Here is a 22,480-nt window from a genome sequence, read left to right on the forward strand (position 1 = left end):
CGCCAGTAAACTGTTTCTGTTACTTAGAAAGGATGAATTCAGGTTTATATAGGCAAACCATGCAGGCTAGGTTGAAAATAACCTTTGCATACAGCATAGCTAAGGTAAAAAAAATAGGGAAGTTGGATTGTTGCATGAATAATTAAGCAATAATCCCTGAGAAGCCATTATGTCAAGCAGCAATAATATAATAATAATAAGTAATTTAATGTAATGAATACACATTGGCTAAATAACCAAAAGGAACTGTTATCACAAAACATAGCTTTGTGGTGTGTACAGAGTTGCTTAGAAGTGATAATAAATTAGACAGATGTGACAATTATTTTAACGGTTATTTTTATAAGCATTTAAATTGTGTGTCATCATGCAATGCATTGTCCAATTATTGCAAAGTTAAAGTCAAAATCTTCATGGTAGGGAACTCTCTCTCAGAGAATTGTATGGTAGGAGACAGCTTCCTTTAGTCTCTCGTAGTCGTTTGTCTTTAAGAGTTCTGGGCCACACTTATAACTGATCAGAAAGTGCCTTTTTCAGTGTGCTCACACTCTGAAATACCCACACACACATACATCCGTATAATTAAACAATGACAACAGTGTTCAATACAATAATTACATTAGAACAGTCCATCATTTATTAGTTTCAGCACGTTATAGCCTAAGTAGGATTACATCATTCACAATCGATCTCTCAAATTGGATGCTCTTTAGTAGAAAAACTGCTGGGGATCTTGGTAAGCATGGCCAACATCACCTGGTCCAATCTCACCACATCAACTTGGTCACAAGTCTTTCTTTCAAAATACCAGACAGTGCTTCAAGTGCTTAAATAGTGTAGAGAAATATTTTACACATCCAAGCACATATGACATTAAAATATAAGGCAGAATCACTTGCTTGTTGTGTATTCATTATGTCAATTGAAAAACAGAATTTGCAAACATACTGTAAGTTTGCCATTAGAAAGAATGATAAAAAGTCAGTTGTGAGACATTGCAAACCATGCAAAACACTGCAAACCATGATGCAATTTCACTTAGGTTTATGGGCCTGGAAACCAGCAGTCGGTCTACCAGAAGAGGAGACCGTGAGAACTTCCTTCTATAGAGGGAGATTTGGTACAGTTCATCTGAATACATGCACACCTAACGGCGTGAATGAGGTCCTGTCTTGTTTCTTGTAAAGGATGGAAAAAGCTGCTGATTTAATTGGGCTGTGTATGATGAACTCCTGTTTATTGAAACTAATAACGGATGGACTGTTTTAATAGACTAGACCAGTGGTTCTTATACGCGGACTCTCTGTTGTGGAACTCCAGGAGATGTGTGTTTTTTTTCATGAAGATCAAATAAACACTTGAAATTATATTAAAAACGAATTAAATATCTTTCTTGAAAACGAATCAAAACAATGCAAAACAGTATGTAATGTACAATGAAAAATATATTCAAATTGGACTATGCTACCGTATTTTAATTCTGGTCATAATGGTGGTACTTGGAGAGTCAATTGTTCTCTGAGGTGGTACTCATTGTAAAAAGTATGAGAACCACTAGATTATACAGTGGGTATAGTAAGTATTCACACCCATGCTAAAGTTGACTAAAAAGAGGAATATAAAATCATCTTTTGAGAATTGATTGTAATGCCTTAATTCAAAAAATGAGTAAAAATCAAACGGCTAAGGACACTAATTTTCTTTGTGATTGAAGAATGTATCGTAAATAGATAAATGTTCTTCCTTAAATACAGGTTGCATAAGTATTCAACCCCTATGTTAAATTCCCATAGGAGCAGGAGGATTTTTTATATGTTTTTATTTTTAAAGGCCAGCTATTTCATGGATCCAGGATATTATGCATCCTGATAAAGTTCCCTTGGCCTTTGGAATTAAAATAGCCCCACATCATCACATACCCTTCACCATAGCTAGAGATTGGCATGGTGCTTTTTACAGTTAGCCAATTAGCCTGTTTGATGCTCATTGAGCTCAATGCAAATCAAACAGGCTAATAGGCTAACTGGAAAAAACACCATGCCAATCTCTATCTATGGTGAAGGGTATGTGATGATGTGGGGCTATTTTAATTCCAAAGGCCAAGGGAACTTTATCAGGATGCATATTATCCTGGATCCATGAAATAGCTGGCCTTTAAAAATAAAAACATATAAAAACTCCTCCTGCTCCTATGGGAATTTAACTTAGGGGTTGAATACTTATGCAACCTGTATTTAAGGAAGAACATTTATCTATTTACGATACATTCTTCAATCACAAAGAAAATTTGTGTCCTTAGTGGTTTGATTTTTACTCATTTTTTGAATTAAGGCATTACTATCAATTCTCAAAAGATGATTTTATATTCCTCTTTTTAGTCAACTTTAGCATGGGTGTGAATACTTACTATACCCACTGTATATCTGCCCCATGAACACCATCAGGCACAGCTCTGCTCCTCTCTCTGAGGTTGTTGACTCATATACATCAGGACAGCTTATAGGCCCCTTACCTCTTCATACTGACACTGGACTGTGTTCAGCGTCCCCAGGAGAAGGACAAGCAGAATGACTGTTGTGGTGTCCATGAGTGTTTCAGTCACGTATACAGGATGAACGTATGTGGTTTATATGGCTGAAGAATGCAGAAGCACAGTATCTCAAGAAGGCACTGTGGCAACAAGGGGTGCATTTCCCATAAAACTATCTTATGGTACTGTAGGTGATGCATGATGTAGGCCAGGGGTCGGCAAACCCTGGCTCTAGAGCCGCATGCGGCTCTTTAGCGCCCCCTGGTGGCTCCCTGGAGCGTCTTCAAAAATGTAGGTGATGCATGATGGAGGCTGATGATACTGTGTGCAGCATATAACAGTTATGTGCCTAGAGGTTCGAATCCAGGTTGAAGTAGAGATTTTGACTATATTATAATATTCTGCTCTACAGACTACTTGGGGTCATGTTGCCCGAATGGACGTTGTTGTTTTCTTAATCAAACTTGGAGCATATTTCCTTTACCCCTTTTCCAGTGATGACATAAACAATCAACAGACAAATCACTCATCGTTTGTGGTTTTATTGACAGCTGGGCTACTGAGTGGACAACCAGATTTAAATCATTATATAAATCCCCCACTAAAGGAGCTACCCTGTCCTCACATGTTCTGAAGGTTCACAGGCAACTTTTTCATTGTCACTTTCTTTTGCCTGAAAAGAAAAACACTATCAATATTGAGCAGCTAACACAAATAAAGGCAAATGTATGCAAATTGTTGTATGAAAAATTCAAAATGTGTATTTTGAAAAATGGAATCCACCCCCACCCCACTCTCCCCCCAAACACACACACATACAGAGAGAGAGAGAGAAAGACACACACACATACACACACACACACACACACACACACACACACACACACACACAGTGTGAGCTTTTTCTGGTTTACTTTTTACTCACGGCATTTGTAAAGCTTGTTCACTCTGATGATATCATTCTGGCTCATCTCAGTCGCCTGGCCAAACTCCATGTCATTGTTGGGGATGGGCACCATGGTTGGCCTCCTGTTCTTAGAGAAGGCAAATCTGAAAATAAGCAGGAATACGCAGGTCAAATTTACACATTTAGAAAAATTACAATATATCTTTAGACTATATGTGTGGATGGTTGACCAAATGCATGAATAAATGATGAACATAACACACAGCAAAATGCATATGCATGTTGTCTTTACAAAATTAATAAATACCGTAATTTCCCGACTATTACTGTAGCTGTGGCTTATACATTGATTTTGCTAAATTTCTTCAGCTATGAGGCTGATACTGGGGGCAGTTAATATGGTGTTAATATGGTCCTGCGGCTTATACACAATGTGGCTTATATGCGGGTAATTACTGCAGACAAATGAAGCAGAGAAGAGAAGAGCAAACGGAATAAAGAGTGGTGCTTTACCTGTTGTACTGCATTACTGAGTTGTAGTCATAAGCAGTATTCTGATTAAGAGTTTTCATCTTGTTGAAGTTATACTGCTTGTCTGTGTGAATGAATTCATAAAAGTAATTTTCATTCTAATTCGACTGGGACACACTGATGCAATGCACAATCCCAAGCCACATTCCAGAGATACACAGTCAAGGTCCATTTACTACTGTAGGTTTCTTTTGTAATGTGAAAACACTGGCAAAACAGGAGCACTGTGCTGGTTGTTTTAAGGAAGAGACATTGTACCATCGATGATGTTCTCCCAAATCACTCGGATGTATTTGTCGCGGTCGCTGCGCGCCTGCTCGTGGTTGAAGCCCAGGGCATGGAGCAGCTCGTGCTGGATGGTGCCACGGTGCAGACAGCCCCTACGGCTCAGGGACACAACCTGCTGACCACCACGACGGCCCACATAGGAGTAGCACCTGGGGTATTGGGCATCGGACATTTATTGCCTATGTAAATGTTGTGTAAAATTAACATTAAGAATAGTCCTCTCATGAATTTGTTCCCTCAATATGAATGGAGCAAAAAGCCTACAGCACTCATATGCTAAACTAAACAGGTCTACTTTGTTAATAGACCAACATCCGTATGTGGTTCTCAGGTATACATAGGAGCCCAACCGTTAGCTTGTGTCTTTCTTGAGTCTGTTCTGTAAGATTTCAACACACAAAAGTGGTGTGTGTTGCTGCTCACCCATTTCTGGAGTAGATGCCAATGTAGTCCCTCTCACTCTGCCGGGGCTGGAACTGGATGCAGGTGGAGGAGGTGAAGCTGTCCAGGCTGCGCTGGATGATGGACTTCTCACGGGAAGCTGTGGGGGGAATGGACAGAGAGCAAAGGAACCTCTACACTTTATGAAAAACTATTATCAATGTGTTGGTTTGTTTGTGTTGGTTTGTTTGTGGGTGTTCATTGAATGTGGTATTTATTCCCCAAAAGCCACTTCTATCCCCACAGTTATCAAACATTATTTCTGGTTTATTTTTGGACTGCATATCCCCATTTCAATTTTCAGGCAATGACACAGTGAAAATAGAACATTATTTCTAAGCCACAGCCCACGGATCCAACCATTTGAGGCTTATCTATTCTCTGGTACTGTATGTGGAGAGAGGCTTATATATTCTCTGCTCTAAAACAACTGTGGGTTCCTGGTCTGCCTGACCACACAGACGGGGGCCACTCACAGAAGTCGTTGCTGATGTAGTAGGGCACCTGCACCTTTCCATTCTTGGACTTGGGCCACATGCATTCTCGGGACATGCAGGGCTTAGAGAATCTGCTCGTTTCAAAGGCCATGGCGATATCGTCCACCAGGGGGGGCTCATCAGCAGCATGTACTAGTGACAACAGAGTGTGGGAAACATATCACATAAACACTATTTCAAGGCATGACCCATGCAACCTCCATGTGTGCTAAGATGTTTGCAGCATATATTACAGCATACATATTAAATATATTAAAATGCAGAGACTGAATTTCCCTCACAGGATCAAAAGTATATAAGTGTTCCCACGAGAGCATGCTATGAAGTTGTGTGTGTGGTGACTTATTTGAAGTAAGTATTAATGTTTTAAACTTAATCTATGTGTGTGTGTGTGTGTGTGTGTGTGTGTGTGTGTGTGTGTGTGTGTGTGTGTGTGTATGTGTATGTGTGTGTGTGTGTGTGTGTGTGTGTGCGTGCGTGTGTGCGTGCGTGCGTGCCTGTGTGTGTCTGTGTGTGTGTGTGTGTGTGTGTGTGTGTGTGTGTGTGTGTGTGTGTGTGTGTGTGTGTACGTTTCTTACGCACTCCGGCCAAAGTTAGCTCTCTGCAGCAGCACAGAGACGGGCAGGTCCTCAGAGGGCGGATCCTCATCAGACGTCTCTGCAGAGCGCAAAAGAAAGACACCGCTGCGCCCTGAAGACAATGATGTAAGCAAAGACGGAGACAGGCATCAATTCTTGGACGCTAGAGAAGGAACAGTGTGGTGAAACATGTTTATGGGAGAGTTATTTTTTGTGCTGATGTCAATATGGAGACAAGCAGGGACGAGAGATTGTGTTGCACAACATCTCTGTGTCAGCACCTGTTAAGTTACAGTACTTAATCAATGCCAAAATGTACATCTCTCTTTCCAGTTGGTCGACATGTTATGGTCTCTCTGTTGGCAGGCTTTCAGATGGTAACTATGAGATGTAACAGTTCTCAGAGACAGATAATGTCACTGATTAAATGACTGAGTAAATGTCATATTATGATGATAAGACTATTTGCTCACAACTTGTTTCTACTATTAAGACAGTTAAAACACTAAGACGTACAGTAGGTCGAAGGCGGAAGTTAAGCTGCCCTGAACAATCAATAAACTATTAGTGCATTTTCATTGTAATCTAATTTAGCCTACCATTGAGAACGTTTCACAGATTTAAAAAATAAGAAAAATATCACTTACCAGCCTGAAGGTGACAAAGAAGATAGATGGGAGAGAGAAATAAGAAGCCATTAATAAAATGAAATGTTATTCTTCCCTGTGATTTCCTGATAGAAATGCTTAATTTCACTTGTAACTGGAATATTCACAAAAATGAGTAGAAGAGCATGTACCAATTAACATAATCATAATTCTATGATCATCTGATATTCTTCCTCTTACAGTATATCATACGAACAAAGTTGTAGTCAGATGACGAATCATCTGCTTTGTAAAAAAAAATTCTGCCAGCAGCCGAACAATAGCAGATGTCTGGATCCTCACCTGTAGATCCACAGTCCAGATAAACAGGAGGAAGAGCACCACCAGAAAACTCCTGGCAAACCTTAACCCAGCCATCGTGACCCTACAACCCGAAGCACACCGACAGCATTCAAATCACTCTCAGAACTTTGTCAAGACAAACTACTCAGATCGTTGGTGAGACCTCTTCAGACTGTTTCCCTTGATCGTGATCTGAAATGCTGTGTGATAGAAGTACGAAACACTTTAGAGTTGTCTTCATCTCCTGTGTACCTTTCTGAATAGTGTACCTGGTGTGTGAGTAACAGAGGGGAGTGTTTATAGACTCATCAATTTCATAGCTCGGTGCCACCAGACATGGTCGGGGATATAATTGGTGGTTGAGGTAACACAGTGAAGAGTGTTACCACAGCTGGAAGATCTCCATCCAGATAAGGTGAGGAACATAATGTGCACTGAAACTGAATGTCGCCTATACGTCTTAACCATGTGTTTAAACTGGAATGCAAGGAATTTGATTAATAATCCAGATCTTTATGAGACAAGGGTGAATGTTGTTGTTTTTTGTGCTGAAATATAGGGGATGACAAATGAAGCAAATGACTAATGACAAAGGAAACATGAGATTCAACAATTTCACTTTACCCAACTTTATTAAACATGAAAGCTTAAGCATTGAACCATTGTGTATAGGGTTTGTATTAATATAAACTTGTAGTATTATAACAAAACAGTCCTGTTAGAAGAGCACACAATCAAACAACTTCTTTTTTCTTTTTTGTTCTTTTTTAAAACATACTGCCTTCATTCATGCAATTGAGCGGGAAAGCCACTTCTTCTTTTGAATTGTGATCTGGGATCTTCACAGCCCAGCTTTTTCTGAAAAAAAAGCAGCCAAACAAAACAAAACTTATTTTTCCTGAAAGACACAAACTGTCCTGTGGACATCAACACATGTCAGAGTACAGTATACCTGAAACAATTTGTTTTCATCTTAATTCTACACACTAAGCACTACCGTAAACAACTAAAATTAGTTAGTTTTCTGAAGGTTTTTATAAAGCAATCAATTTTTAAGCCTATTAAGCAATCAATTAACAAAAATGCATTTTATGTTCATTATATAATTCAATTTTTAAGCGTATTAAGCAGTAGGCCTATATGCAGTCAAAGAGTTAACCTATATGCTGTACAGCAGTATGTAGTGAGCAATGGTGCTACATACTGCATCCATAGAGGCGGTTGACCCGCAGGATGTCCATGCGGCTCATCTGAGTGGCCCTCCCGATCTGCACATTGGCGTTGGGATAGGGGACAATGGTGGGCTGCCGGTTTGCAGAGAAGGCATACCTGAAAAGCATAATACTTATCTATGTTACAAAGTCAAGCATTTACTGTAGTGTTTGACGTTTCATCATCTTACTGTACACGTGACCAGAAAAAAAGAATGATCACTCTCTCTATCTGTTAATGTGTGCGGAGAGAGAGAGAGAGAGTGTGTGTGTGTGTGTATGTGTGTGTGTGTGTGTGTGTGTGTGTGTGTGTGTGTGTGTGTGTGTGTGTGTGTGTGTGTGTGTGTGTGTGTGTGTGTGTGTGGGTGCGTGCGCGCGAGTGTGTGTGTGTGTGTGTGTGTGTGTGTGTAGCTCAGGACTGACCTTCCGTAATGCATGACTGAGCCATAGTCATAGGGGGTGCCCAGGTTGTTGGTGTTAATCTTGTTGAAGTTGTACGCTTGTCCTGTGGAAAACAATGTTTAGTTAGTATTGAACACACAATGTGCCATTTATAAACTGCCTGCAATAAAATCCAGAGCTTAAAACACGTAGTAGGTTTAAGTAAGTAGGCGGTGGTAGCATAGTGGCTAAGAAGGTGGTCTAGCATGCAGCAGTCTGAGTTGAGGAAGTTGTGGGTTCAAGTCCCGGCTTCCACCATTGTGCCCTTGAGCAAGACACTTAACCCCAAGTTGCTCCGCAGACACGGCCCTTAGATAAAAGAGCCTTCGCTAAATGAACTAGTAAAAGAGAAATTCAGGTCTAGCTGGATTTGCTTACCCCTGAGGATGTTCTGGTAGTAAATACGAACGTATCGGTCACGATCACTGCGGGTCTGCTCGTGGTTGAAGCCCAGGGCGTGCAGAAGCTCATGTTGGACCACCTGGTGGTACACACACCCTCGTCGAGCCAGGGACACAATCTGTCCTCCACCTCTACGCCCCACATAGGACCAGCACCTGCACCATCAACATGACCATCAGTGAGACACAACAGACTATTTATTCAAAACGCAAGAATCAAAAATCATGTTGAAACAGTGTACCGTATATTGCACCACATCTCCACTAAAAGGGTACTTATGAGGACTGATTGAGGATGGTCTTATTGTAGATACTTCCTTCATTATTGTTTTTTTGGTTTCTATTTGTTCGAATTCTTCGTTTTCTCAAGTATTTTCTCAAAGTATTTATAAAGCAGTCGAAATCTAAATAATTGATTGAAGTTGATGGAAAATCTAAATTCACCAAGTTGCATGTTGTTGTGACATTTGCTGTGTATTAGGCACAGTACCCTCCGCGTGACTGGATGTACACATAGTCTCTCTGCCTTGAGCGCCTGACGAAGCGGATACAGGTGGACTGGGCAAAAGACTGCAGGCCCCTCTCAATGGTGGCTCTTTCGCGGGACGCTTTAAGGAAGAACGGCAAAGGAGAGAGACACCATAGATAAAGATTTGCTAAATTTGACAAAAGTTTTTGTGTTTAGAATCACTAACTGTACCTTTAAAATAAATCTAATAACTGTACAACGAAAGATGACCCTTACAGTACTGGTTGGAGATGTAGTAAGGGACATAGACTAAGCCATCCCGGTAACGAGGCCACTTGCAGCCACGCGAGGTGCAGGGGTCAGCATTCTGGAACCCAGTGTGCACTGCAATATCACCCTCTCTGATCTCCGGGTCATCAAGCAGTTGTCCTGAAAATGAAATAAATAATTATAAATAAAAAAGGAGAGAATGGAACGCTACCCTGGTTCAAAATATTTAGTTCAGGGCGCTCTTCAAAAAAGGGCCTAAGATAAATTTATGACAAAACAGAAAAATTGAGGCACTGAGCACTCCTATATAAAAAGCCTTTAATAAAACAATGGCTACATGCCAATGCGTTTAGTGTTGAAATACGTTGGCATGTGGCCATTTTTTGTATTAAAGGCTTTTTACTCTATAGGAGTGCCTCAATTTTTCTGTTTTTTCAAATAATTATAAATAACAGAATTATTTGAGCAACCAATTTAGTAAACATTGTTGTGAGCTGCAACACTTCATTACCTCCATTCTCATTGGCCTTTTCAATCAGAGCAGACACGGTGTACTTCTCCTCTTCAGGGATATCGTCTAAATCATGAAATAACTTTATCATTTATAGCAGATTTAATGTAATATAGTCTATTTGTTAGGCCAATGTGTAGTCAAAATGGTCATGGACCTTGGGCTCATTTTCTATTATGATATTTAGGTTATGTGATGACATGTGATGTTCTATCCTGATAATCAGTCAATCATAATGATAGGATTTAGACACATGCAGCTCTTTCTTACCTTCCTTCTTGGCAGCCTTTTCAATCTGATTGGACACTGTGTTATCCTCCTCTGAGAGATTGTCTAAAGCTTAAAATAGCATTAACATTATAGTAATTCAATACAGACTATGCAATCATGCAAGATTATATCCACTTTGCTACGACAACAAAAATCACTGTAGCAGTTAAATGACACTATATGACACAAGAATATGCATGCATATTCACACCTCTTCACAAAATACTATACTGTATACAGGGCCAAACGTTTACAGTGCTATACATTATGCTTACTGTACATGCAGGGCCCTAAAAGGTTATAAATTCAAAGACTTATGTCACTTCTATCAGATAGAATAAATGTCCTTGATTTTCTAATGCCATTATCCAGTTCATTAGCCTATATGCAATGTGAAGAATTTAGTGAAAACACTCACCAAGTGGGCCACCCTCTTCAACATCCTCTGATATTGCCTGAAATAATGATAAACAAAAAGACATTACAGACATGCATATGACAATTCATCTGATTAAAAAAATCAGGATATTTCTCAGAATTAGACATAAAATTCCATGGACCGTTTTATGCAGTCAAGTTTAGTCTTAGTATTTTGAAACAGGACAGAACCACCCAGACCAGGGCCAAATCTATTCTTTTCTTGAAGATAATTGGCTGTTTTCCCTGCTCTATGGATACAGCAAAATACCTTACCTCTTCATACTGACACTGGACTGTGTTCAGCGTTCCCAGGAGAAGGACAAGCAGAATGACTGTTGAGGTAGTCATGACTAGTCCCCAATGAACTTTTTTTGTCACTTAGACAGGATGAACTCAGGCTTATATGGCTGAATAATGCAGAAGCACAGTTTCTCAAGCAGACAGTGTTGCAAACCAGGCTAGGTTAAAAATTACAATTTCATACAGCAATGCTTAGGTAAAAAAAAACCTCACAGGGAAGTTGCATTGTTGCATGAGTAATTAAGCAACAAGCCCTGAGAGGCCGTAGGTTTTAGGACTGCTATTAGGGGTGTTGTTAGGCACTACGCTCAGCAATAATGAAATACTAGGTAAATTATGAACACACATTGGATTGATAACCAAAAGGAACTGTGAACACACAACACAGCTTTGTGGAGAGTTGCATAGAATTGATAATAAAATAAATAGATGTGATAATTGTTTGAAAGGTTAATTTTAAGTATTACAAACTGTATTGAAAGTATGTGTCACTGTAATGCACTGTCCAATTATGGCAAAGTAAAATACAAAAATCTTCATAGTAAAGAAACCTCTCTCAGAGGATTGTATGACCAGGCTTCACTCAATCTCTTTTTTGCTTTTTAGAGTGCTTAATATTCCTCACTTTGCATACAAAAATGTTTTATACAGATGTTTTATATACCTGATACTCAAGTAAATGAATGTTACAACCTCTCTTAAATACCCAGACCCATACAAACACCCCCATAATCAACCAATGACAATACAGTGTTGTTCAACACAATAATTCAATTAAAAATTAAGTCCATCACTTATTAGTTTCAACACGTTGTAAACAGGATTACATCAGGCAATCTCCCAGATTGGACGCTCTTTTTTAGCAGAACCACGGGGATCTTGAAAAACGTGATCAACATCGCCTGGTGCAGTGATATCTCCCTGCATCCACTCCATCAAGTCTTTCTTTCAATTGTATGCTCATAGAGAACTATTTTGCACATCCAAAGACACATAGGGTGTTTAAAGGCAGAATCACTTGCTTATCCACTCCTCTTCTTTATGTCAATTGAAAACCAGAATTTCTGAACATAACTATATGCCATTAGAGAGAATGACTAAAGGTCATGCCATGATGCCCATTCACTTAGGTTTATGGGCCTCGTCAGTCAATACCAGAGCAGGAGAACCTGAGAACTTCCTGCTACAGAGGGAGGCTTGGAACATTTTTAATCTTAATACATGCACACCTAATGGCATGAATGAGGTCTTGGGAAAAGTTGGGAAAAGTTGCTGCTGATTTCATTGACCTGTGTGTGATGCAATGTTGATAATATTTGAAACAAATGAATGATAGACTTAATTAAATTGGTTGATTATGAGGGTGTATATGGGTGTGGGTATAACATTCATTCACTTGAGCACAATGAAGAAGGCACTACACCGAAACATGCTGTGTGATAAAACATTTTTGTATGCAAATAGTGGCCTTGTTTCTCCTTTCTGATTCCACTCCCAACTGTATTCTGAATATTGCAGATGCAATTAACTAAAAATGTAATTGATTTCAGGGAAAAAAAAAAAGTCTGATTAATTGGATACACATAGTTTGTGGTTGATGCTAAGGAATTGTCATGAGATCTGTGATATTACATTACAGTATCACTGATTTTCAAATATTTCTTACATTTATAACATGTTATGTCTCAGTTGATTACACATTTCAGCATACAGCACAGAAGGTTTCAGAACACACTCCACAGACATACTGGAATACACACACTGGAACACACACACACACACACACACACACACACACAGACACACACACACACACACACACACACACACACACACACACACACACACAAACACACACACACACACACACACACACACAGACACACAGACACACACATACACGCACACACACGCAAACACACACACACACACACACACACACACACACACATAAACATGTCATGCAAAGATGAGAGATTACACATCACCACTAACCAGAGAGGGTTCAGTAACATTTTGCAATGAACCAGTGCACTTCTGTCACAAATGTTTCGCAAAATGCTCAGTTGCAACCACTCAGAAATCAAAATATGGTCTAAACCTATATAAAACATTGCACGCCATACTCATAATACAGTTTTTCTCGATTGTTAACACACATTTTCTGAAAACATGCCTCATACTCTCAGAACTCTACACACAAATCCAAAACAACACACACAATGGGTAAAACCCTGCAATTCTCCTGCAAAATGACACTTTACCTCAAAACAATGTAATTTCTCCTCAAAATGCTCTTTTGTTCTCAAGAGACACACACAAACCATCATATATCAAGACATTTATAAGGACCAGTTGAGCTGAGTTGTGCTCAGTGTAAAACACTGCAATGAATTGAAAACACTTCTTCTCCATTCATCATAATGACTTGGGCCTTTTTTAGTTCAGTGTTACCCTACAAACAGTACTACAAACAGTAGATAAGCTGATACAGTAAGTTGATATGCTTACCCTATCAATATTTTTAAATATCTCATTGTTTTCTATTATTTTTCTTTGTATTTGCGGTAATGTTATGCAGTTTTCTTCTAGGACAATGCTCATGATTTCAGTTTCCTGTTCAGGAGACAGAAGCCCTTGTGTTGATAATCCTTCAGCTGCCAAACAAATAGTAAAATACTGTAAACTGTGTAGGAATACAAAGTAGGAATACTTTCCCCAAATACTTGAAACATACTTTATTTTTACAGTCCTACAGAACAGCCCAAAGGCAATACAGTTCTCATTGAGCTTGTACTGTACGGTACTGTACTGTATTGATACGCAGCACTGCAATGTTCTCGGATCTCATCGGAGATTATGGTCCGTGGCCTCCCCGTCCTCCTCCTCTTACTCTCACTCCTCTGACTCTGCCTCTGCCTGTACTACTACTGTATACTGAAGCTGTGATTGATAATTGTAAAACTGTGTGACAGGTGTTTGCCAATGTGATGAGTCAGTATGCATGGTAGGGCAGTTAGCTTTAGAATTTGAATGGCAGTGTGTTCTTTGTGAAAACAAGAGATTTACTTCATGAAAATTGTGTCTAATGCACAGAATTGTGTGTAGTGTTTTGAAAACAGTGTGTTTTAGAACGGCAATTTGAGTGTAAAGCAGAAATTGTGCTTATAGTTCAGCAGAATCGGTTCAGGAGGTTGGTGCATGAGCTACATATTATTGGAATTGTGTCTCAAGTACCAGAAATTGTGTGTAAACAATTGAGAAAAACTGTAACATGAGATTCAACAATTTCACTTCACCCAACTTTATTAAACATGAAAGCTTAAGCATTGAATCATTGTGTATAGGCAAGGGTTTGCATTAATATAAACGTGTAGTATTATAGCAAAACAGTCCTGTTAGAAGGGTACACAATCAGACAACTTCTCTTTTCTTTTTTGTTCTTTTTTAAAACATACTGCCTTCATTCATGCAATTGAGCGGGAAAGCCACTTCTTCTTTTGAATTGTGGTCTGGGATCTTCACAGCCCAGCTTTTTCTGAAAAAAAAAGCAGCCAAACAAAACAAAACTTATTTTTCCTGAAAGACACAAACTGTCCTGTGGACATCAACACATGTCAGAGTACAGTATACCGAAAACAATTTGTTTTCATCCTAATTCTACATGCTAAGCACTACCGTAAACAACTAAAATTCTGGTTTCTATTTGTTAAATTATTGGTTTGCTTAAGGTTTTTATAAAGCAATCAATTAACAAAAATGCATTTTATGATCATTATATAATTCAATTTTTAAGCCTATTAAGCACTAGGCCTATGCAGTCAAAAAGGTAACCTATATGCTGTACGGCAGTAGGCTATGTAGTGAGCAATGGTGCTACATACTGCATCCATAGAGGCGGTTGACCCGCAGGATGTCCATGCGGCTCATCTGAGTGGCCCTCCCGATCTGCACATTGGCGTTGGGATAGGGGACAATGGTGGGCTGCCGGTTTGCAGAGAAGGCATACCTGAAAAGCATAATACTTATCTATGTCACCAAGTCAAGCATTTACTGTAGTGTTTGATGTTTCATCATCTTACTGTACACATGACCAGAAAAAAAGAATGATCACTCTATCTCTATCTGTTCATGTGTGCGGAGAGAGAGAGAGAGTGTGTGTGTGTGTGTGTGTGTGTGTGTGTGTGTGTGTGTGTGTGTGTGTGTGTATGTGTATGCGTGTGTAGCTCAGGACTGACCTTCCGTAATGCATGACTGAACCATAGTCATAGGGGGTGCCCAGGTTGTTGGTGTTAATCTTTCTAAAGTTGTGCTCTTGTCCTGTGGAAAACCAATGTTTAGTTAGTATTGAACACACAATGTGCCATTTATAAACTGCCTGCAATAAAATCCAAAGCTTAAAACACGTAGTAGGTTTGAATAAGGAGGAGGAGGTAGCATAGTGGCTAAGGAGGTGGTCTAGCATGCAGCAGTCTGAGTTGAGGAAGTTGTGGGTTCAAGTCCCGGCTTCCACCATTGTGCCCTTGAGCAAGACACTTAACCCCAAGTTGCTCCGCAGACATGGCCCTTAGATAAAAGAGCCTTCGCTAAATGAACTAATATAGAGTAAAAGAGAAATTCAGGTCTAGGTGGATTTGCTTACCCCTGAGGACGTTCTGGTAGTAAATACGAACGTATCGGTCACGATCACTGCGGGTCTGCTCGTGGTTGAAGCCCAGGGCGTGCAGAAGCTCATGCTGGATCACCTGGTGGTACACACACCCTCGTCGAGCCAGGGACACAATCTGCTCGTTACCTCTACGCCCCACGTAGGACCAGCACCTGCACATCAACATGACCATCAGTGGGACACAACAGACTATTTATTCAAAATGCAAGAATCAAAAATCATGTGTAAACAGTGTACCGTATATTGCACCACATCTCCACTAAAAGGGTACTTGTTATGAGGACTGATTGAGAATGGTCTTATTGTGGATACTTCTCAAAGTATTTATAAAGCAGTCAAAATCCAAATTATTGATTGAAGTTGATGGACAATCTAAATTCACCAAGTTGCATGTTGTTGTGACATTTGCTGTGTATTAGGCACAGTACCCTCCGCGTGACTGGATGTGCACATAGTCTCTCTGCCTTGAGCGTCTGACGAAGCGGATACAGGTGGACTGGGCAAAAGACTGCAGGCCTTTCTCAATGGTGGCTCTTTCGCGGGACGCTTTAAGGAAGAACGGCAAAGGAGAGACACCATAAGATTTGCTAAATTTGACAAAAGTGTTTGTATTTAGAATCACTAACTGTACCTTTAAAATAAATCTAATAACTGTACAGTGAAAGATGATTCTTACAGTACTGGTTGGAGATGTAGTAAGGGACATAGACTAAGCCATTCCGGGAACGAGGCCACTTGCAGCCACGGGAGGTGCAGGGGTCAGCATTCTGGAACCCAGTGTGCACTGCAATATCACCCTCTCTGATCTCCGGGTCATCAAGCAGTTGTCCTGAAAATGAAATAAATAATTATAAACAAAAGAGGAGAGAAGGGAACGCTATACCCTGGGTCAAAATATTTTGTTCAGGGTGCTCTTCAAAAAAGGGCAATTCTGAGCACTCCTATATAGTAAAAAAGCCTAAATGAAGCAATGGCTACATGCCAACGCGTTTAGTGTTGAAACACGTTGGCATATAGCCATTTTTTTTATTAAAGGCTTTTTACTATATAGGAGTGCCGCAATTTTTCTGTTTTTTCAAATAATTATAAATAACAGAATTATTCGAGCACCCAATTTAGTAAGCAAACATTGTTGTGAGCTGCAACACTTCATTACCTGCATTCTCATTGGCCTTTTCAATCAGAGCAGACACAGTGTACTTCTCCTCTTCAGGGATATCATCTAAATCATAAAATCACTTTATTATTTATAGCAGATTTAATATTTATAGCAGATGTAATATAATCTATTTGTTAGGCCTATATGTAGTCAAAATGGTCATGGACCTTGGGCTCCTTTTCCATATGATATTTAGGTTATACTACATGTAATGTGATGACATGTGATGTTCAGTTCTATCCCGATAATCAGTCATATAATGATAGGATTTATTTAGACACATGCAACTCTTTCTTACCTTCCTTCTTGTCAGCAGCCCTTTCAATCTGAATGGACACTGTGTTATCCTCCTCTGAGAGATTGTCTAAAGCTTAAAATAGCATGAACATTATAATAATTCAATACAGACAAGATTTATCCACACAACAAAAAAATCACTGTAGTTAAATGACACAATATGACACAAGAATATGCATGCACATTCACACCTCTTCACAAAATACTATATACAGGGCCAAACGTTTACAGTGCTATACATTATGCTTACTGTACATGCAGGGCCCTAAAAGGTTATAGATTCAAAGACTTATGTCACTTCTATCAGACAGAATAAATGTCCTTGATTTTCTAATGCCTTTTAAACCATTATCCAGTTCATTAGTCAGTAAATATGCAATGTGCAAAGAATTTAGTGAAAACACTCACCAAGTGGGCCACCCTCTTCAACATCCTCTGATATTGCCTGAAATAATGATTTAAAAAAGACATTACAGACATGCATATGACAATACATCTGATTTAAAAAATCAGGATATTTCTCAGAATTAGACATAAAATTCCATGGAACGTTTTATATCAGTCACAAAAAGTTAAGTCGTAGTATTTTGAAACAGGACAGAACCACCCAGACCAATAATTGGCTGTTTTCCCTGCTCTATGGATACATCAAAATAGACTAGGCCCCTTACCTCTTCATACTGACACCTGACTGTGTTCAGCGTTCCCAGGAGAAGGACAAGCAGAATGACTGTTGAGGTAGTCATGACTAGTCCCCAATGAACTATTTTTGTCACTTAGACAGGATGAACTCAGGCTTATATGGCTGAATAATGCAGAAGCACAGTTTCTCAAGCAGACAGTGTTGCAAACCAGGCTAGGTTAGAAATTACAATTTCATACAGCAATGCTTAGGTAAAAAAAAGACTCACAGGGAAGTTGCATTGTTGCACGAGTAATTAAGCAATAAGCCCCGAGAGGCCGTATAGGTTAGTGATTTTAGGACTGCGATAATTAACTACTAGGTAAATTATGAACACACATTGGATTGATAGCCAAAAGGAACTGTGAACACACAACACAGCTTTGTGGAGTGTGAAGAGTTGCATATTGATAATAAAATAAATAGATGTGATAATTGTTTGAAAGGTTATTTTTAAGTATTACAACTGTATTGAAAGTATATGTCACTGTAATGCACTGTCCAATTATGGCAAAGTAAAATAAAACATCTTCATAGTAAAGAAACCCCTCTCAGAGGATTGTATGGTACTGTAGGACCAGGCTTCACTCGATCTCTTTTATGTTTTTAAGAGTGCTTAATATTCCTCACTTTGCATACAAAAATATTTTATTGTACAGACGTTTTATGGTGTAGTACCTTCTTCAGAGTACTCAAGTGAATGAATGTTAAATACCCAGACCCATACAAACACCCCCATAAAAAAATTAAGTCCATCACTTATTAGTTTCAACACGTTATAAACAGGATTACATCACACACAGGCAATCTCTCAGATTGGACGCTCTTTTTTAGCAGAACCACAGGGGATCTTGAAAAACGTGATCAACATCGCCTGGTGCAGTGATATCTCCCTGCATCCACTCCATCAAGTCTTTCAATTGTATGCTCACTGAGAACTATTTTGCACATCCAAAGACACATAGGGCGTTTAAAGGCAGAATCACTTGCTTATCCACTCCTCCTCTTTATGTCAATTGAAAACCAGAATTTCTGAACATACTATGCCATTAGAAAGAATGACTAAAGGTCATGCCATGATGCCCATTCACTTAGGTTTATGGGCCTCGTCAGTCAATACCAGAGCAGGAGAACCTGAGAACTTCCTGCTACAGATGGAGGCTTGGAACATTTTTAATCTTAATACATGCACATCTAATGGCATGAACGAGGTCTTGTAAAGGATGGGAAAAGTTGCTGCTGATTTCATTGACCTGTGTATGATGCAATGTTGATAATATTTGAAACAAATAAATGATAAATGAATCAAAATTGGTTGATTATGAGCATGTATATGGGTGTGGGTATAACATTCATTCACTTGAGCACATTGAAGAAGGCACTACACCGAAACATGCTGTGTGATAAAACATTTTTGTATGCAAATGGTGGCCTTGTTTCTCCTTTCTGATCAGGAAAACCAACCTACTGCTTTTCTCCATTCCACTCCCAATATTGCAGATGCAATGAACTAAAAATGTTATTGATTTCAGGGAGAAAAAATGTTTCTGATTAATTGGATACACATAGTTTGAGGTTGATGCTAAGGAATTGTCATGAGATCTGTGATATTACATTACAGTATCACTGATTTTCAAATATTTCTTACATTTATAACATGTTATGTCTCAGTTGATTACACATTTCAGCATACAGCGAAGAAGCTTACACAACACACTCCACAGACACACTGGAATACACACACTGGAATACACACACTGGAATACACACACTGGAACACACACACACACACACACACACACACACACACAAACAAACACACACACACACACACACACACACACACACACACACACACACACACACATAAACATGTCATGCAAAGATGAGAGATTACACATCACCACTAACCAGAGAGGGTTCAGTAACATTTTGCCAGTAAAATTTTGCAATGAACGGAACCAGTGCACTTCTGTCACAAATGTTTCGCAAAATGCTCAGTTGCAACCACTCAGAAATCAAAATATGGTCTAAACCTATAAAACATTGCACGCCATACTCATAATAGGCTAATTAATGGAAGGTAATGAAAAGAGAGTGGTATAATAAATCATAATCTTTGTTTTTAATAACTTCAGTTTATGAATGCTGTAATTACTGTAGCTTTGTTGCAAACCTCGCCAAGCAACGACTTCCCCAAAACTCAGCCTGCAGTCAAACTTTTAAAATACTCCACCCACACCACAATTGGACTCTGTTCAAGGGGCATATGCCATGGATCAAATGGTTCCGAGCCCAGGAGGTGTTATAGCAAGTTGCTTTATTTCTAGGTGGAAAGAAGTGCTTATTTACTAAATCATGATAGATACTTGATTTTCGAGAAAAAAAATGTGAACATAACCATTTTTAATCTTTTTTAGAATGTAAGTAGCTACTGTGCATCTCAAAATAATTGTTTTCAAAACCAGACATTACCACAGATATTGCTAATTGCTTAACAGAAATACACAAGCACATCATAATGGCTTTATCAAGTAAGATAGAGCGAGAGTTTAAAAACACCTTCACCACAAGAATGGCATGGAGCCCAGAGGGATACAGTATGTTATTCCAGTCATAAGTGATATCAGTAAAATACATTTCAGACAGCTCTATTCACAGAGTACATTCCATTTCTACTTGCTCTAAACAACGTTGATTAACAAATCACAAGAGCTAGACTTATAGCTTTTCAAACTGTCCTATAGGTTTTCTGGTTTAAATGCTCAAGACAGATGCAGACATTAATTAAATTATTTATGATGACTATAGGATAGGCGTACTCTACAAAATGTCAATTGTGAAACTCTTCTTTTTCCTTTTTCAGAGTTGCTGTAGCACCTCTCCACAAAGTTGGGACAGGGGCATCTTTACCACTGTGTTGCTTCACCTCTTCATTTACTGTAACTACATTTTGTAAATGTAAGGAACTGAGGAGACCTGCTGCTAGAGTTTTCTTGCACGATACAGAATTTCAGCTCCTCAACAACCCGGGGTCTTCTTAATCATGTTTTTATTTCATGATGCACCCAGTCTGGACTGCAGACAGGCCATTTTAGCAAGACTATGTAGAGCTACACTGGTGCAGAATCCATTGTTTTTCTGAACAATTCAAGATCATCACTGAAAAATGCAGCCTGCATATATGTCTCCTCTCCTCTTTAACTCAGAAGATACACGGTCCATGATTTAAAAAATATACATATATTTTTTTTACCTCAATCTATTTTAAATTAACTCGGGCCCCGATAACATTATTTAGGCCTATTTCTCCTGAGCCCATAGCCTACAATGGTTTTCTTTACAGAGACAGGTCTGGTTTTATTTTTATGGCCCTGTCCCTTGATTTATCTGGATATTTGTATGATATTAGCCTAGAAGATTGTTGTCTTTATCATTCCACTTTTACAGCTTTTTTTTTAGATGTATTGCTGAATCAAATATGCTTATATTTTCCATGAAAGTCACATTTGTTATTTTCAACATTTGATATGTTGTCTACATCCGTTTTGTAGCTAGATTTGATTATCACATTTGCTTTTATTCATATTTTACACAATGTCCCTACTTTTTTTTGGAATTGGGGTTGAACACAGATTTCATCTGACAAAATCCAGTTTTACAAACCTGTCTATTGAAATGCTTAAGTCTAGCATTTTCTATGGCTAGAATCCTTGTGTGCAAGAGATGCAGATATCTACAAAAATGGACATTATCATTTTTATGACACATCAAATGATATGAAGTGACTAACTAAGACAGTGATAAAGCCTTGCATTCATTAATTCATTCAAGTAGGTCATCTAAGGCTAAGCCTATACACAAGTATGTGCATCTCAATATCCATGAATCCTAAAGTATAAAGGCATTAGGCTACTCACTCTTTCCAAAAGTCCAAACATGCTTCCCTCTGAATTTCCCTTGTTGGATGCAAAAACTGTTGCCTTCAGTTGTCTTCTATCCTTTCACTTTTTGCCTTTCCCCCTTTCGATTTATCAGTATCGCTTTACTATCTTCTTTCTCTAACCTGGGGCACAGATTCATTTTGGAACTCAATGGAGAGGCCTATCATAATCATCATCATCATACTTATTAGCAGTCTAGCCACTCAAGCAGGAAACAGTCCAGCCTTCCTCATGCTTTCATATTCAGCAATAGAAGGGCTTTTGCGACTTCTTTCAATATTAGATAATAATAGAAGTAATTCATGTAGGCTATTGCACATTAGGCCTGCATGAGGGCTCAACGTTGCTGTGACCTTTGCTTCCATGACCTTGAGTAGGCTAGGCTACCTAATGGTGTGTTATTAATCTAGCCTAAATGCACGATGAAGACAAACTAGATATTTCAAAAGAAAGATTTTCAAAGTTTGAATTATGGTTAGGCTGTTACTTTTCTAGGATTTAGAGTGAAATGTTTGGCCATAGTGTGTGTGTGTGTGTGTGTGTGTGTGTGTGTGTGTGTGTGTGTGTGTGTGTGTGTGTGTGTGTGTGTGTGTGTGATTTGCTTCAAAGAGAAAAAAGTTACATGTTTAAAGCACACGCTCCATTCATGTATGAGGTGTGGCAATAGGCCTACCATGGATGGACGACACCCCTCACCTGGTTGCCACTTCAAAT

General features: G+C 39.0%; 3 protein-coding genes across 5 annotated transcripts; all 3 read right to left on the minus strand.

Annotated features, from left to right (window-relative positions):
* Window positions 1-3,447: 3,447 nt before the first annotated feature.
* Window positions 3,448-5,865, minus strand: LOC134096225 (high choriolytic enzyme 1-like). The gene is made up of 6 exons (XM_062549979.1): window positions 5,777-5,865; window positions 5,174-5,326; window positions 4,680-4,797; window positions 4,227-4,405; window positions 3,951-4,032; window positions 3,448-3,580 (listed from the first exon to the last, which is right to left on the minus strand). Exons 2-6 carry the CDS (start codon window positions 5,283-5,285, stop codon window positions 3,448-3,450), a joined length of 624 nt encoding a protein of 207 aa, XP_062405963.1. The 5' UTR covers window positions 5,286-5,326; window positions 5,777-5,865.
* Window positions 5,866-7,335: 1,470 nt separating this feature from the next.
* Window positions 7,336-11,075, minus strand: LOC134096220 (high choriolytic enzyme 2-like). Of its 2 annotated transcripts, none has more exons than XM_062549973.1 (10): window positions 10,989-11,075; window positions 10,714-10,750; window positions 10,296-10,358; window positions 10,026-10,091; window positions 9,521-9,673; window positions 9,266-9,383; window positions 8,753-8,931; window positions 8,357-8,438; window positions 7,927-8,051; window positions 7,336-7,580 (listed from the first exon to the last, which is right to left on the minus strand). In XM_062549973.1, exons 1-10 carry the CDS (start codon window positions 11,061-11,063, stop codon window positions 7,564-7,566), a joined length of 915 nt encoding a protein of 304 aa, XP_062405957.1. In that variant the 5' UTR covers window positions 11,064-11,075; the 3' UTR covers window positions 7,336-7,563. The 2 variants fall into 2 exon arrangements, with proteins under 2 accessions (XP_062405957.1, XP_062405956.1); XM_062549972.1 differs by having other exon boundaries at window positions 10,296-10,364.
* Window positions 11,076-14,303: 3,228 nt separating this feature from the next.
* LOC134096218 (low choriolytic enzyme-like) lies at window positions 14,304-17,946 on the minus strand. 2 transcript variants are annotated; one of them, XM_062549970.1, is made up of 10 exons: window positions 17,812-17,946; window positions 17,549-17,585; window positions 17,142-17,207; window positions 16,841-16,906; window positions 16,361-16,513; window positions 16,113-16,230; window positions 15,658-15,836; window positions 15,254-15,335; window positions 14,900-15,024; window positions 14,304-14,553 (listed from the first exon to the last, which is right to left on the minus strand). In XM_062549970.1, exons 1-10 carry the CDS (start codon window positions 17,884-17,886, stop codon window positions 14,537-14,539), a joined length of 918 nt encoding a protein of 305 aa, XP_062405954.1. In that variant the 5' UTR covers window positions 17,887-17,946; the 3' UTR covers window positions 14,304-14,536. The 2 variants fall into 2 exon arrangements, with proteins under 2 accessions (XP_062405954.1, XP_062405953.1); XM_062549969.1 differs by having other exon boundaries at window positions 17,142-17,213; window positions 17,812-17,945.
* Window positions 17,947-22,480: the final 4,534 nt, after the last annotated feature.

This window comes from Sardina pilchardus, chromosome 11 (genome assembly GCF_963854185.1).
Source record: "Sardina pilchardus chromosome 11, fSarPil1.1, whole genome shotgun sequence".
NCBI lineage: Eukaryota > Metazoa > Chordata > Actinopteri > Clupeiformes > Clupeidae > Sardina > Sardina pilchardus.

Excerpts from the sequence above, each read along its gene's own strand:
- LOC134096225 (XM_062549979.1), bottom strand. The coding sequence starts at position 5,285 with ATGGCCTTTGAAACGAGCAGATTCTCTAAGCCCTGCATGTCCCGAGAA. Across the intron at positions 4,406-4,679 it reads GGCATCTACTCCAGAAATGG|GTGCTACTCCTATGTGGGCC; the intron begins GTGAGCAGCAAC and ends CCAATACCCCAG. Across the intron at positions 4,033-4,226 it reads TTGGGAGAACATCATCGATG|ACAAGCAGTATAACTTCAAC; the intron begins GTACAATGTCTC and ends TCATTCACACAG.
- LOC134096220 (XM_062549972.1), bottom strand. The coding sequence starts at position 11,063 with ATGACTACCTCAACAGTCATTCTGCTTGTCCTTCTCCTGGGAACGCTG. Across the intron at positions 8,932-9,265 it reads TACATCCAGTCACGCGGAGG|GTGCTGGTCCTATGTGGGGC; the intron begins GTACTGTGCCTA and ends TTGATGGTGCAG. Across the intron at positions 8,439-8,752 it reads CTACCAGAACATCCTCAGGG|GACAAGCGTACAACTTCAAC; the intron begins GTAAGCAAATCC and ends TGTTTTCCACAG.
- LOC134096218 (XM_062549969.1), bottom strand. The coding sequence starts at position 17,886 with ATGACTACCTCAACAGTCATTCTGCTTGTCCTTCTCCTGGGAACGCTG. Across the intron at positions 16,231-16,360 it reads CTACATCTCCAACCAGTACT|CGTCCCGCGAAAGAGCCACC; the intron begins GTAAGAATCATC and ends TCTTCCTTAAAG. Across the intron at positions 15,837-16,112 it reads CACATCCAGTCACGCGGAGG|GTGCTGGTCCTACGTGGGGC; the intron begins GTACTGTGCCTA and ends GTTGATGTGCAG.